Source organism: Periophthalmus magnuspinnatus, chromosome 19, assembly GCF_009829125.3.
Source record: "Periophthalmus magnuspinnatus isolate fPerMag1 chromosome 19, fPerMag1.2.pri, whole genome shotgun sequence".
Lineage (NCBI taxonomy): Eukaryota > Metazoa > Chordata > Actinopteri > Gobiiformes > Gobiidae > Periophthalmus > Periophthalmus magnuspinnatus.
The window spans coordinates 3730295-3746743 of NC_047144.1; the positions used below are offsets into that span (position 1 = coordinate 3730295).

The 16449-nt window shown below is 38.0% G+C and overlaps 2 protein-coding genes across 2 annotated transcripts in view; both read left to right on the forward strand.

The window, feature by feature from the left end:
* Positions 1 to 463: 463 nt before the first annotated feature.
* Positions 464 to 1605, forward strand: LOC117386854 (transmembrane protein 238-like). The gene has a single exon (XM_033984223.2). The coding sequence runs from the start codon at positions 545 to 547 to the stop codon at positions 1031 to 1033; it is 489 nt and encodes a 162-aa protein (XP_033840114.1). The 5' UTR covers positions 464 to 544; the 3' UTR covers positions 1034 to 1605.
* An 856-nt stretch (positions 1606 to 2461) lies between these two features.
* The window catches only part of snx29 (sorting nexin 29), a 195667-nt gene continuing 181679 nt past the window's right edge, over positions 2462 to 16449 (forward strand). Inside the window, exons 1-11 of the mRNA XM_033984684.2 lie at positions 2462 to 2799; positions 4424 to 4488; positions 4721 to 4773; positions 7134 to 7258; positions 9382 to 9562; positions 9876 to 9946; positions 11054 to 11314; positions 12874 to 13279; positions 14198 to 14310; positions 15442 to 15538; positions 15622 to 15704. Of these exons, the coding sequence (XP_033840575.1) occupies positions 2793 to 2799; positions 4424 to 4488; positions 4721 to 4773; positions 7134 to 7258; positions 9382 to 9562; positions 9876 to 9946; positions 11054 to 11314; positions 12874 to 13279; positions 14198 to 14310; positions 15442 to 15538; positions 15622 to 15704 (1462 nt within the window). The 5' untranslated portion in view covers positions 2462 to 2792. The remainder of the gene's footprint in view (positions 2800 to 4423; positions 4489 to 4720; positions 4774 to 7133; positions 7259 to 9381; positions 9563 to 9875; positions 9947 to 11053; positions 11315 to 12873; positions 13280 to 14197; positions 14311 to 15441; positions 15539 to 15621; positions 15705 to 16449) is intronic.

A 16449-nucleotide genomic window follows, 5' to 3' on the forward strand; every position in this document is an offset into this window, starting at 1 on the left:
TTTTACCTCTAGTTCAGTAGAGATCGAAAATCCTAGGGCTGAAATGATCCATATTATGTGTGAGTGAAGGTGTGTGGAGTTTAAAAACACAGCGGAGCACTTCCTGTATTACCACATGATGACATCACAAGGTGGAACAGAGCGTTTTCTGTCTGAGGGAAGAACTCAGTGTAAATATGCAGGTTTTTTTTGTGTGTTATTGTGAAGAAATAACATGCCTCCACCAGAAAAGCTACACAGTGGACCCTGAACTATATTATATTTGTCCTTTTAGTCTCATATATATTCAGTTTCATTTGTTGTTACTTCACTACAAAAGGTTGATTCAGCCTATTGGAATGACACTATTTTGATTTGTCGTTTCCTTTAAAAAAATCCAGTACTGACACAAGCTGGTGTGGCCTTCTGCTGATAACCACTTTAGACTTTGATCTGTGCTTAGCTTTATATTTCTGTCCATTCTCCCCAATGTTCTCTCAACTTGGCCAACTTTGGATACTCATTTAAGAATTGTATTTATATATTTTGTCATTTCCAATGCACCATGTCGACGTCCGTCCAAGTCGAGCCCGTTGCGGAGAAGATCTACGGAGGAGTGGGACGTTGCAAGTGCTCCTTCTGGTTTGCAGTTGCTCACGATATCTTGGGAGTTTTTATTATTATGATCGGAGTTTTCGGAGGCCTGGCCGTCCATGATTTATTTGTCTACGCCGGGGCTATCATCATCTTCTTGAGTCTGATTTGGTGGATCTTCTGGTATTCCGGGAACATCGACGTACCTCCTGAGGACCTGCAGGACGACGTGGGCTTTCAGAAAGTCAGAAACCGCGGACTCACTAAAGTGGTGAGGAGGGTGTCCGATCGGCTCTCTACTGGGATCAGGAATTCTTACAGGAAAAATGGGAAAAGCAGTACCCGTGGTTCTACATCAGGACAACCAGTGGATCAAGATGTAACGCTTGCAACTATTTTTGACACTAATATTATGTCGTCACCTTCTACAGAACTGACAAGGAACTCATTAGTGATTTAAAGACTGCAAAGTACAGATTTAAACGTTTATCTCCTTTGCTTCTAAAAGGGTTTTGCATTTCAAGCACTTACTGTAATGATTAGACAGCACTGAAGAGATAAGAGGGCTGTGTCCATATCTAGCTGATAACAAAGAGCCTCCACGTGGAAATGATAAATAAACCCTTTGTTTTTGGTGATAATTCACTGATTCACAGGATGGTGTGATGTATGGTGTGATATTTGTAACTTAAAATACATGACTTGTTTGATAAATGTTGTGTGAGTGTCAATATTTAAGTTTTTGCTGATAAAATGTATGAAACATATGTTGGAGTGCAGCAATTTGCATGTTGATTTGAGTTTTTAAGTCAGATGCCTTTCCTGATTCAACCTGTATTTATCCTGGTTTACTATTGCAAAGATGTTCTGAAATGGACAGAAGACACTTGTATATTATATGCACTTGTACATTGAATGCAGGCCCTATGCATAAAATACATATAATTTCAGTCTGCTCTATTTTACACTCCATTGAACTTCATCATCTTTGAGTATGTTAGATATGTTGCACTAAAGTAATATGCACGGTGAACTGAGAGAGAGAGAGAGAGAGGGAGAGAGAGAGAGAGAGAGAGAGAGAGAGAGAGAGAGAGAGAGAGAGAGAGAGAGAGCATCTACTGTGTCCAAGTCATTTCCCTTGTGGATCAATAAAGTTGTTCTAAGTCCTTAGACCTAATAATCTTAGCAGAGGCAGGCATACACAGAATACATCTCATTAACTACTTATACAATAATTTACTTTTGTCCAGTTCCATCCATCCATTTTCCTCTGCTTATCCGGGGCAGGGTCACGGGGGAAGCTGTCTAAGCAGGGACTTCCCAGACTTCGCTCAAACCAGACACATCCTCAAGCTCCTCTGGTGAGACCCCAAGGTGTTCCCAGGCCAGATGAGAGACATAGTCCCTCCAGAGTGTCCTGGGTCTTCCTTGGGGCCTCCTCGCGGTGAGACATGCCCAGAACACCTTCCTAAGGAGGTTTATCCAGTTCATAATGGTTAGTTTAAATATTTAAGTCACCGCATCTGTCATGCAAATATGTGCAATATGCCATGGTGGCCCCCATAGTCTAAAATCAAACCGAACAAAAAACATGTGGTAATACTGTCAAAAAGAGTAGTAACTTTTGAATCTGAAATTTGTCCTTTTTGATCAGCAGAGACTTTAAGTGCCATTATGCCAATTAAATTAAATTATTTAAATCTGTTTTACTTGTTCCACCATAGAAGTCTCAGTATAAACCTATGAGGAGCTAATTATAAAGTAGTCCTGGCTAATCATTACCATAGACTTCAACTCCCAGCAGGCATCGGGCGTCATATGACCTCAGCGTGTTGTGTCACGTGACCCGCGCACGGGCTCTTTCTGCTTTTCACCGTTTCACCGGCTCCAAAACGCCTCTCTTTTCTCTCTGACACGAACACCACGCACCAGACAGACTCATATATGGCTTCTAATCTACACTCCCTGCAGTTTAGCATCTTTATTTCGCACGGTCACGTCTAAAGGACCACACTTTTAGACTGACGGCTCCAGCGGCTTCCTCAGAAGGCCTGTTTGTTTACCGTCTCTCCGTCAGCGCTCCAGCCGCGTTTAGGTGCACTCAGACCGGCCACGGGACCAGCATGGACTCGGTCTCCCGCTAGTTTCATTTCCCGTCTTTTTTAGAGGAGTTTGGTGCTAAGCTTGGATGCTATTGCTAACGGCGGAGGGCTGTCAACATGAACGGTAAGTACTTTCATTTGTTTTGCTAGCTACTTAGCTTACACCGGTGCATGTAAACCGCCTCTCCAGGGCAGGGGGTGGTTTGATTTTCATGGCTCAGTGATCAGACAGTTAGTTAAGTATTTCTGCTGAGTGAGAGAAAAGCTAGGACTTCCCTGATCTTGCAAATACATGTTAAAAGGTTGAAGCAAGCTATTAACTCACCAAGAAATGGAAAACTATTATACTATAACAGTTGCAGATTTGTATGTTGCATAAATGATTGTCCAAACCAAAAACTATAGCAGCTCTATTGTTTTTGGATGTAACTCCTGAACCTTTTGCTTTGGTTTGCTCATGTGACAGCACTAGTCTTAACTGATACATAACGTGGAGTCAGTGGTTCTTATTTAGAGGAGCCACTTGGGGAGTACATGCCCCTAAAGTGTACTTAAGTGTAGCCTATATTGATCAGTGAACAATTCTTTATAACAGGGCAAGACGTATACGAAAGTAATTGTACACAGGCCTAGAGCACATGTGTCAAACTCAAGGCCCGCGGGTCAAATGCAGCCCTCCACATCGTTTTATGTGGCCCTCGACAGGATAAATTAAATGGTATGATGGTCTTTACATGTCATTTTATCAAGAGATATACCGTTACACAGCCATATTTTTACATCAATGTAAATGAATATGCAACATTTGTAGTAAATAAAGTTTAAAAACTAGTTACATTTATTTTACATCTGTGTCTTTTTGTGGGAAGCCGTTTTGCTGATGTGGCCCTCAGTGAAAATGTGTTTGACACCCCTGGCCTAGAGCAACAAAAAAAGCAACTAGTAGGAGTAATGAGAACACAACAATAATGCTCAGATTTATATTACGCCTTTCAAGACACCCAACGTGCCTCACTATGCACTATTTATTCACTCCACACTTGGTGGTGGTAAGGTACTATTGTAGCCACAGCTGCCTTGGAGTAGACTGCCAATCTGTGCCATCAGCCCCTCCAATCACCAATAATCACTTACTCAAACACACACACCACATTCATACTAGGCAAAGTGAGTGAAGTGAAGTCTTGCCTAAGGTCACAACATCAGTATGCACTAAATACTGCAGAGGACTCGCATCCAAGTATTAACCAGCCTCGGCATCGATTAGCTTTCAAGATCAGAGGAGATTGGGCATTCTCAAAATGGTTTGGCCATAAAGAAAAGAAGCAATAAGAAGGCATCCACATAATTCTCGTATAAAAGAAGTAAAACTATGTGGTGAAAATATTACTGAAGTTGGCTACATAGTTTTAGGATATGAGGATTTTGTTACATTTATTTAACCTTTATTTACCAGGCAAAACTAGAAATTCTTATTTACAATTTTTGCCTGGAATTCAAGATATAATGATGTATTCAAATAAAATCTATAGAGTTATGAAAGAAAAAATATATTATTAGTTAAATTTCTAACGTTGCACTTTCCAGGCACCTCTGACCTTTTATTATTACAAGAGATTGAACATCCACTTTCGTTTTCACGTCTCAGCTTGTATAAGAGAGCTCTTATAACACAATGCAATGCTTGTGCTGTTAATCCTGTATTAAAGTAGTGTAACCTTGTATTGTGTTGTGTGTTTTCTTTGCAGGCACTCAGCAGACTGATACAAAGAGACAGCACCTCCTAGAGAGGCTGCTGGATGCTGTTAAACAGGTCAGGACCACAACTCATTTTACCAAAACTCACAATACAAAAAAAAGTGTTCTATACATTTATATTTGATATTTCTCTTCAGTGCTTTGTGAAGCTTATGCAAACGTACTAACTTAACTATCTATAAAATATATGCGCCAGATGAAATTGTAAAAATATATATATATATACACACACACACAAAAGCATCTAATACAAAAGCAAAGGTGAAAATTTTTATTTTTTCTTTAAGTGCCAAATTCGTTTTGGAGGAAGAAAAGAGATCGCCACAGACTCTGATAGCAGGTAAGTCAACATTGTCATAAAATACCCACTTTTGTTCAGTATTTGACTTCATGCTGCAGCCCACTTGTGTCTATCTGTAGTCTACTTTCTTTACTGCTTTTCTTTATATTCTTGGGTTTCATCTTCCTGTTATATGCAACATTTTGAGGGCTTTAGTTTGTTTTAAATAGTTAATCGCTATGACAACAGTCGTATGTTTTTATCATTATTTGTCAGGCACTGGCTCCACAAACTTGCCATATAATTAAGTCTGTAGGGCCTTTCACCTGACGACTATCACATCTTTAGTGTTGAATATAATTATACTTTCACTTTTTATTTTTATGTTGACATAGTATACAGTGAACTTTGTGCCAGTATTTTCTTTCATGTGGATAGGCCCAGTAATTACAAATGTAGTAACCATAAACATGGTCTGCAAATTTCCAATTAAACAGCAAATACCACCGTAGAATTCTAACCTGTCCTCAGTTTTAAACTATGAGGACTGTAGAATGATGGGGATTTCACGTGAACACAACTTATCTATGGGTTTCAGAATGATGGAAAATTAATAAATATTATTTATTTTGAGTGGCAAAAAGACCTCAAAATGTTACAGATAACAGCAGGCTGAAACCCAAGAATTGAGTGGATTTGCTACAAGCCTTTACAAACCACTGAAATAATCCATCTTGTACATTATGGTTTTCTGTAGTCATTACTTATTTATAGCCTGAAAACCTTAAGCGGGGTTTTTTATGCAAAATCAACTTTATGGAGCCCTCTACCATGTTTTAACGTTGTTCCCTCAATAAAAACCTGCCTGAAGAGGTTTAGGATGTCATCTATGACATCCATGCATGACTGAGTAATCTAGAGATCTCTCCCGGGCTCTATTCAAACCCTCCTGACAAATATCTGTTAGGTTCTTTCCAGTGCTCAGCCCACAAGCCGACATCACCCATGCTCTCACACAACAATTTAACATAAATATACAAAAGCATGATACACAACATTACAACAAACATGATGCTATGTGCAGAAGCTGATTGTGTTGTGATCGCGCTCTGAAGGAAGGAGGGAGGGGAGACTCAGAGCGCCAAAAATGAAAGTGAAACTTGTTCATGTTAATACGTTGTTTTCACCAAATACAACATTTTCAAAACAATAAAGGTAAAAGTATGTGAAATTAGTAAAATGCTGTGCTTAAGTACACATTTGAGTTATCTGTACTTTACTTCAGTACATTTTGTGAATACTTTTTACTTTCACTTCACTACACTTGAGAGCAGTATGTGTACTTTCTACTCCACCACATTTTTGAACTGGACTGAAAAGCGAAAGTATTTTTTATTATTGTTTGAGACCTGCTGAAAATGCAGAAGGGTTTATTTTTAGCACTTTCATAGTTTGAGCAAACTAAAATATACAAATAAAGACAGCTAGAAAAAAAAAAATAGATTTTAAGTGTTTCTGGTGAACAAAATTCAGTACAAAGCAAATTTAAAACCTTGTAAGATGTGTGAAATACTTAGTACATTTTACATTTTACTACTTTTACTTAAGTCAATTTTTTTTCACTTCGTTAGTTTTTGAGATTTTTTATTTTTCTTTACGCACCATAGGACAAATGAGGCACATAAACATAATAATGATAGTGAAGGTGATATAAAACAAAAAACAGTAGTAACAGTAATTAAAATAATGATAATAATATAAAAAAATAAATGAAGACAATAAGGAAAAAGACAATCAGACAAAAATAATAAAATATAAATAATAAAAAATAATTAAACAGTATCATTTATCCGTCCATCAGCAGAAATGTTATTATTCTACAGCTTTGAATTTGTATTAATGGACTGAGTCTGAGCTAATTGACATGTTTTTAACCATTCCTCATCTGTTATAGCCTCTTGTAAATCTGCTTTCCAAGCTCTGCAATAACAAAGAGATGATTCTTTACATTTATTCAAAAAAAGAGTATATTAATGAAATCTGTCCTTTTGAATCTAAAAACTTTAACGTGTATTCTTCAGGAGTGGATAGAAGGTGGGATTGATGACCTGTCATTTAGGTCGGAAAGAATGAAACTCGTAAGTTAAATATTTAAAGAAGTGTTTTTTGGGAATGTTCTGTCTCGATTTTAGCTCTTCAAAACGCCGTGGGATACTTTTACTTTTACTTGAGTTTTTTTTTGGTTTTTTTTGATCCAGTATCTGTACTTTTACTAAAGTAACAAAACTGAGCACTTCTTCTACCGCTGGATCTAAATATGGGATGTGTTGGCAATACCCCATAGAAATGAAATATTTCCTTTTTTTATATCGTTGGTGTTGTTCCCAGTAAAACGTTAACAGTGTGTTTATTTTTGTTAGGGTGATTTGTCTGTGCGCTCAGTTTGAAGCGGTCTTACAGCACGGTTTGAGGAAGAGCAGAGGACTGGCCCTCACAGCAGCAGCGCTCAAACAGGCTGCAGGATTCAGCAGCAAGACTGAAGGAGGTACGGGACTGTGAGGAGAGCCTGGTGAAGCGGTAACACAAGACTGGGTTTTGTACATAGGAAATATAAAATCAGTGTGCTGACAACAGTGATTAAACCAATGCATTCTGGGGTTTTCTTTGCATAGTTAGAGAGGAAAATAAGAAAAAACATTCATGGTGAAGATGTATAACTGATATTTCTGCAAAAAATCACTCTTGTAAACTGCTATACGCGTTTATTTTCAATCTTAGTATCCCTATATCTGGACTTTTTATCGTAGCAGTTGGCGGTCAAAAGCTCTTACAGTTGCTTCAGTTGCGTGGTTGATATATTTGCTTTCTCAGTGGAATTAAACTGGCGATCCGCTCAGTAATGACTCCCAGCCATTATAACGTCACATATTAGAGTAAATCGTATATTCCAGTGAAAAAGTTATTCTTGGATAATACAAATATTTATTAAAGGTACATCATAAATTTTTCTGGTGGAGAGTAAGCGGTGGTGCTAGGCCTGTCACGAAAATGCATTTTGAAGTGGGATGCATTGCTGAAATAAATATAGATAATAATAAATGGTAATAGTGAAACCAAACCATAAAGCGGAATCATCCCCAAAAAAAAGTATTCTAAATGTACAAAATTGTTAAAAAAAAAAATGAACTGCAATAATTAACACTTAAGTAGTTAGTTTGTTTCTATAATCTGTTGTAGAAGTTCATAAATAAATCTCATTGTGGTCACTCAATCTGAATAGTACAAAGAAAAAAAAAACATTTTACGCTATGCTGTGGAACATTCCAAAGCAATCTCCACGGAGACCAGCCGCAAGAAAAGTTACAGAGTGCACCTGATGAATCTTAATCCCTCTGTGACCTTGTTAAACATATTTCAAATGAATCACTTTGAACATTTTCTCCTTGCATGTTTAAAGGCTTACAAGCATTATGTCAAATATTTCACTTTTCTAAATATGCACACCCCGCTTTATAATATGCAAAGCTTTAACATCATTTGCAGCCATTTCAAATCACCCTGACCATCTAGCTGTCCTGTCTCGTGGTCCATATTTCCCTCTGTCTAAATTACAATAATATGGCAGCTATTAATTCCACTCAGTCGAGCCAGTCATGACTTTTGTAATGGCCCCACCGGCTCATAATCATTACCATATCTGACATTTTTCTGTTCTTCACACCAGCAGAAGGAAGACAGATTTTTTTGCACTCCCTAATGAAGCTAGCCTGAATGAACACGCCTAAAACAGCAGATGTGTTTTTAACCTTTTCAGTTAAGGTCATACACTCATTGTCGATTTCTTCTAATTAAAAACTTTACATTAAAAACATTCTCTTAGTTAAGTTTGGGCCTTTTCTACAATAACAGTAACTTCCAGTAGCTTTGGTAACGAGTATATACTGTTCAACTACAAGTTCATGACAATTTCAACTACTCACTTCAAAAAAAATGTTGTTAAGATAATCATATTCAAGATTTTACAAAAAAAATCTTGCCTTTTTTTTTTTTTCTTTGGTAAAGTTCATAATTTTACTTCCTGGTTGGACACCGGCAGGAGATGTGACATACTTAGAGGTCATTTCAAGTGTTAACGAGCAACCTTTATGTTAAAACTTATCTAAATTACACAGTAGTTATGATTCGACTAATAAAAATAAATTACAACTCCTTTAGTTGGTTAAATGAGGGTTTAATCTGCTGAAGAAATGTCTTCCTTGTGCATAAATTGTCCTTGCATTTTGGAAGGATTTTTTTTGGTGTTGATGACATAGGTAGAGATATTCTGTTTTAGAAGTCTATGCTACTTCTGGTATTTTTGTAATTGTAAAACTATGAGGTGGTAGTATCTCACCAAACCAGCTAATAATAAGAAAAACATCAAAAATGTTTAATAAATAAAGGTGTTGTACCTCTTTAACATCTTAAAAATGTGAAAATTACAACTAGTTCCTTTTTATAACGTTTTGCAATGGTCTAAAATTATTCTTCACTTTGCTTACGCATTTGAGCATCCGATTATTCAAGCTAACAACATCCTGATTATCGGACTATAAAAGGAATAAAACGCAAACAGGGCCTTCAAATTTTTTAGCTCTGGCCTCTTTAATTTATTTGTGTGTTTTTCAGATTTGACGTTCTGGTTCTACGTAAAAGAGCACTTGAACCGCCACGAGCTACAGCGGTTTTACTCTCTGCGTCAGATCTCCTCGGAGCTGGGGAGGGGGCGGGCCTGGCTGCGCTGTGCCCTCAACGAACACTCGCTGGAACGCTACCTGCACGCATTAGTGGCCGACCGTGCACGCCTCAGGTCTGTTTACCGCCATATAGAGTCTCTTTAGAAGATTGGAGAAATGTTTATGCTTTTTATGTGCTTGTATAGAATGAGTAAATTGTTTACATTACCTTGGCTCCCTGTCATAAATGTAAAGCCCTTTCATTGCCAGCTCTCTGTGGATAGGAAAAACAACTTCAAATGGATAAACTGTTGTGCAACAATCTCTTCTGGCACTACAAAAACATGCCACACTCCAAAGTCACCTCATACTTCTATTAGACACAGCTGCAGCTTCAGTTAGTTACAATGATTAATGATATTTTTGGTGTTGTGTTGTTTTTTGCAGCACATACTATGAAGACTGGGCCTTTATTCTGGATGAAGAAAGAGCCAGTATGCTCCCTACTATGGCTGCAGGTCAGTTTACTTCATGTCCATTATTCCAGCAATCCAGTTAGATTATTCATCTAATCTTATCTAAAGGTCTGCCGCCTGTTTGTCTCCATGGAGACATGGATGATCCTTCGCTTCATAATAAATGTCTGTCTACAGGGACACAAGCAGATGATGCCACCAGGCTTAGATACAAGTCAGATCTGTGGAGAAGCAAACCTGCTCTCCATAAAAAGTATTATTAGATAGAGAGATACCCTTAATGCCATATGTTGGGACATTCCAGGCAAAGCAATAACATTTCTAAGCATGTGGCAGACTCCTCATCTGAAAAGGTGCATAGTGCACCATTAAAAGTGGTCGATACATTAAACTATGTTTTCATGCAGACATCCTTTACCACTCAAAAAAGAGTTATAACAGGACACACTTTACAGTATATCATGCTAATGTAGCTTAAACTGTATTGTAGGCAGCTAGCTAAGATTTTCCAACATTCCAGTTTAGCTAATATTAGCACAAAAAGTCCGTTCAAGTGGTTCCTTTCTTGCTCCATTTGTCGCTCTTGTGGAGTTACTCATTGGACTACAAACACTGCACTTTTCATGGTTTAGTTAAGCTAGGGTGACCAGATTTAGAAAAAAACAGGGACACACCCAGGTTGAGATGGTTTGTATAAATAAAACTGTGAAAAGAGAGTGTAACATTGTCCATTTTTGACTCACTTGTGGGTCAGGCATAATCTGAGGGACTTTTCAAGCTCAATTTTCTCTATTTTAGCTAAACTAATGACAATTTATGCCCCTCTGTACTGTTGGCGGATATCAGATTGGTCAAAAATAGGGACACCTGGGACATTTCTTGTATAAAACTGGGACAAATCACTGGTTCTGAATAAATCTGCTTGGACAGGGGATACAGGGCGTCACTTCCATCAGTCTGCCTCAGGGCAGCTGTGGCTACAATAGTAGCTAACCACCACAATGAATGAACTCACAATTCACAATTCACAAATCTTTCTTACACAATATTTACACTCTGCTATGCTAACATCTGTAAAGTGCTTTCTATAACCCATGTGATGTAAATATATTTTGATCTTAAATTGATTTTGCTGTTGTATTTTGTCAGGCTTGAACTCCATCCTGTTTGCCATCAACATCGACAACACGGACCTGAATGGTGGAGTGACTCGTGCTGGGGGTTCGTCCGTGTCTAATCTGCTGAAGGAGTCCACACAGGGCATAGGGAGCCTGCTAAAGGAGTCCACTCAGGGAGTCAGCAGTCTGCTAAGGGAGATCAGCACGGCCACCGCTGTAGTACCAGGATTCACTGCTAGAGGAGATGGAGGCTCCGACCCACTGCCAGTTCTGCCACGGAGCACCTCTGCTGGTAAGACGCTATTCTTTCTGAACGAGGCAGTGAGAGGGTTAGTTCCAGTCTCTAGTTTATTCACTACAGAGTATCTTCCATAGACTGTATTTAGAAGTGGATTTAGAGACACCATACTATTCTGATCCAGTCAATTGCCTGGCAGCCCATTGAGGCTAGCAGTAAAGCAGTAAAAGTGCCTACTTTGGAACTGAATTCCACCGCTGGCTTGACAGAAGGTAGGAGCTTAGCAAGAAGGTGGTCCTAATCTGTCAATCAAAGCTGTTTCGAACACTAGCTGGAGCTGACCTCGGGGAATAAAGGCACATGATTGGTCTGATATTATTGGATAATGTAGAGCAGGTTAATACAAAAATTTTACAATATTGACGAGTCTGACTGTTACAGAGAGAGTCGCAACAGTTTTTCAATAGAAAGTGAATTGGAGCCAGACTGAAGGGCACAAAATCAATGGTTAGCAGGTTAGCTATGTCCATTTATGTATAAAGTCTAAGGTAGTATCATGGCCTGCTAGAATCTTCAATGTTGTAAATTTATGTCTATTTCCTATTTTTTTTTTTTTTTTTTTTTTTAGTACAATTACCAAAAATGGTTATTTATCTCTAGTATACTACTTCAGGCTTGAAGCCAATCAAATTTTGGGAGATCTGTGCCCTCCTTAGCCACTCTCCTGGAATGCCCCTGGTTAGTTCTGCTGTTACTTGAACCAGTCTTCTAATTACATTAAATAGCAGATCTAGCAGTAGCATCCTCATTCACTGTTTTGCTGCATTGGCTAATATAGCATTTGCTGGGTACTTGTTTCTTTTCTGGCAGCCATTTTTACAATTTTGTTGACCAATTGCCAACCAACTCCCATAAAATGTCCCAGAGTCCATAAAAATGTATACAGAACATTTTATAGAATTATTTATTAATTAGATATTTTTTTTTTTTTTAATGATATGACATCACTAATACATTTGTAGGCAAACTGCAGAGTAGACATATGACCAGAGGGGGGTAGAGTAGCCAAAAACTGCACTCAACTTAAAGTAACGTTATGTCAAAATAATAATAAAGTAGAAGTACAAAGTAGTGTTACAAGAAATGACTCAAGAATAAAAAAGTATATGGGAAAACTACTACTTAAATAAGAGTAACTGTCAAGACGAAACATCTGATTTATAATTTGAAGTTAATGAATAACTTAAATACTTAAAACTTAAATAATGCACAAAATCTGGTATTTTCAGAGGATAGACACAAGAAACACAAATTTTCAAATCATTTAATATTATCAACTTAAAGCTTTTGTCACTTACTGTACTGCCTTGACTTACTCATAGTAGGAAGAGTAACCAAAACATTTACTCAAGTACTGTTACTCCAATAAAAATATTACTCAAGTAGGAGTAAAAGTATACTGTTAGAAAAGTTCAAAAAGTTACTGAAGTAAATGTAAATGAGTAAATGTACCTAAGCACTACCCACCTCTGGATATGACCAAGAAATTTGCTCTAGAAACTTCACCTTCCTCTGCATTTTTTTTTTTGCATTTTTCCTCCCTAACTTTTCAGACTCGGGCCTTCGAAAAGAACGACGCAAGAAGAAGAAAGTCACTAACATCATTTCCTTCGACGACGATTTGGACGGAGGCGCGGAGGATGAAGAGGAGGCAGAGGAGGACCAACACAACATTAAGAGCCTGATGAAGAGCAACACCGCCCCTGCTCAGGCCCAGAGCAGCGTGGAGGAAGGGGTAGACCCACTGGACCACAGCTACTCGGCCTCTCCTGCCCAGAACGGGGTGGCGGAGGCGGGGATACTCAGCTGGGTGGGCTCCCCTCACCCCTCCAGGACCCCGCCCATGAGCACCCCTACCCTGCCCAACAGCAAGAGCCTGGACAATGAGGAAGAGGAGGAAGAGGAGGTGTACAAGCCCAGAGCCCAGGAGCAGGAAGAGGAGAGGACCAGCTCGGAACAGTGAGTTGGAACGTCTCATCCAAATATGTTTACAATAGTAGTTCAAGCTTTTCTTAAAGAGGTGGTGTTATGCAAAATCGACTTTATGGATTTTCTACCACGTGATAACATCGTTCCCTCCAAAACATGCCTGAAGAGGTTTGAACTGTCATCCATGCATGTTTGAGTAATTTAGCGATCTCTCCTGGGCACTATTTGAACCCTCCTTATGGTTGGTCCAATGCACAGCCCACACGACAACTGTGCATAAATATACAAACACACGATACAAAACAATACACAACAACTTAACAAACCTGATGCAATGGCAATAGTTTCATTATTGAGATGCACGCTAACTCTGAGCGTCAAAAACGAAAGTAAAACTTTTTTTTACTACATTGTTTTCTGTGAATATAGCATTTTCAAAACAATAAAAGGTAACACGCTGATACTTGTACATGATAGTGTTGTAGCCTTATAGTTTTATTCTCCTTGCACAATATTATATTTAAATCTATTGTTTCACAGTTACCATATTTATCTTTTTGTGTGTTGTGTTTGTGTTTGTGTTGCAACAAGGCAAGGTTCCGTTATCTCATTTTATACCTCCAAAACAACATTACAGTATTAACACATTTTCTGATATATCCCCCACCTTTATGTAACAAAAGGAGAAATTGACTTGTCGAGGCAGCTCTCAATAAACAGCGCTGATAGCAAGAAACGTGTGTATGTGATTGGAATTAATATCTTGCTATTTACGAGCTAAAATTGTACCTTAAAATGCAGATACTATTAACAGTACACATTTACGCAGTTAAAGACAGTATTACACGGTTAGAGGTGCTTTTATGAAACCTTGTTATTAATTGATTTGATGACGGGTATTAGAATCTCATGTAAAAACTACTGGACAATAATGTATGTGTTTATCAGACTGGTGGTGGGCAGTTTATCCAGTGTGTCTACGTGGAGCCCCCTACAGGCAATGGTAGAGCACAGCAGCTCAGACATCCTCATCCCTGTGAACCCCACTGACCCCCAGCCAGGTAAGTTACTTAGTCATATACATAATTAATAAATAAAATAAAAAACATTTGCATTTATTAAAAGTGGACATATTATTTAAAATAGACTTAATGAGCTTTTAACCATGCTATAACGTACAACTCTTACTCAGAATGTATGTATGTTTGAGTAATATTGTATTTCCCTGTCACTAACGCATGAGCACTCAGATAATTGTGTTTTCACCTGCCTTGTGTCTCTGTCAATACTATTCAATACTTTTCTATTTCTATACATTGAACAAAATCTAGTTTTTATCATCTGCGGCTTTTATCCAAAGTCAAACCGTTTTTATCTTTTAAACTTTTTGAACAAGTCGTGCACGCTTTTATTTCTTCGCGCCTGGACTACTGCAATGCACTTTATTCTGGCATTTCACAAAACTCGCTTTACCGACTGCAGTTAGTCCAAAACTCTGCTGCACGACTTTTAACAGGAACCAAAAAACACGATCATATCACACCAATTCTTGCGTCTTTGCACTGGCTTCCTGTTAATTTTAGAGTCAATTTTAAGATTTTATTGTTTGTTTTTAAAGCTTTGAATGGTCTGGCCCCAGATTATATCTCGGACCTCATCAAAATTTACATCCCGGTGCGCGCTCTGAGGTCTGAGGGCCAGCTCCAGCTCGTGGTCCCTAAGACCAGACTTAAAACCAGAGGGGACAGGGCTTTTTCTGTGGTTGGACCTAAACTGTGGAACGCCCTGCCCCCCCACGTTCAAACAGCTCCCACTGTAGAGTGTTTTAAGTCTCGTCTTAAGACCCACTTTTATTCTCTAGCTTTTAACACCGCGTGAGTTGTGTGGTCCCCTGTGTTTTGTTTTTTTAAAATGTATTTTTATGTGTTTTATTGATTTTATTTTTTATGTCACTTTGTCTCTGTGCAGCACTTTGGAAACAATTTGTTTATGAAATGTGCTATATAAATAAAGTGGATTGGATTGGATTGAAAATATAAAATCATCATCTACATATGTATAAAATAAATAAATACCTGAAAAAAAATAAAATAATAATATGTCCTTTAATGCTTGTAGTTTTTCCTGCTTACTCTGCTGTTTCGGGCTTAGCTGCATGGATCAAAGCTGTACACTTTGTCTTGTTCTTCCAGTAAGCTCTGTGGAAGACACTGCTGCATTTCCTGCTCAGAGTGAGAACACCGGGCCCATAGACAACTGTGAGAGCAGCAGTGTGCAGCTAACATTCAAGTAAGACATAAAATAGAAATACAAATAATTTTAATTTCAGTAAATATGATTGTTAGTTATTTGACTGTTTCTGTATTTTCCAGTATGGAGTCGAGTCCTCCTGCCCAACACGCTCCTATTTCCAGTGCTCTGCCCACGTCCGCTCTGCCAGAATCCATGTCTGTGGGTGAGTGTTGTCTTCCCTGCCCCTTTGGGTTGTTCCTAAACTGGTTTTGTTGCTTGACATGTCACAAGGTATTTTACATGTCAGCTGTAGAGGACATGTAAAATATTTGACAGCTGGTTTCAAAACAAACATTACGAATGCAACTATGGTTCTATAAATCCCAGATGAGTGCAGAGCTGAAATCACTGAATGACTCCTTTTGTCCATGCACACCTCTGGTTGTCAGTAGGGATGAAATATAACTTGTTGTTGTGCACAAGTTGAATAGAAGTACCGGTACATAAACAGTACACCAAAAAAACCCCAAAAATACCCTCAATCAAAAGACTCATGAGGTTATTCCTATTTGTGAATGAAACCTTTAAATATCCAACCAGGAACTTATGCTTACATTCATAGCAAACCTGCTCAGTGGTGGAGCGCGATGAAGTAAAAGTAGTTAAGTACTGTACTTAAATACAAATTTGCAAAGTAAATTTGTGTAAAAAGTGTATACTTTTTACTTTTACTTCACTACATTTGAGAGCAGGTATGTGTATGTTCTACTCCACTACATTTTAAGTATTTTTTTCTTATTATTGTTTTATTATTGACCTGCTGAAAAGATTGAGAGTTTATTTTTAGTGTGTTCATAATTTCAGCAAACAAAAATATAACAACAAATATACAATTAAAAACAGCTTGAATAAAAAGAATGATTTTTTCTGTTGAACAAAATTCAGCACAAATCTTCATCAAAATCAAT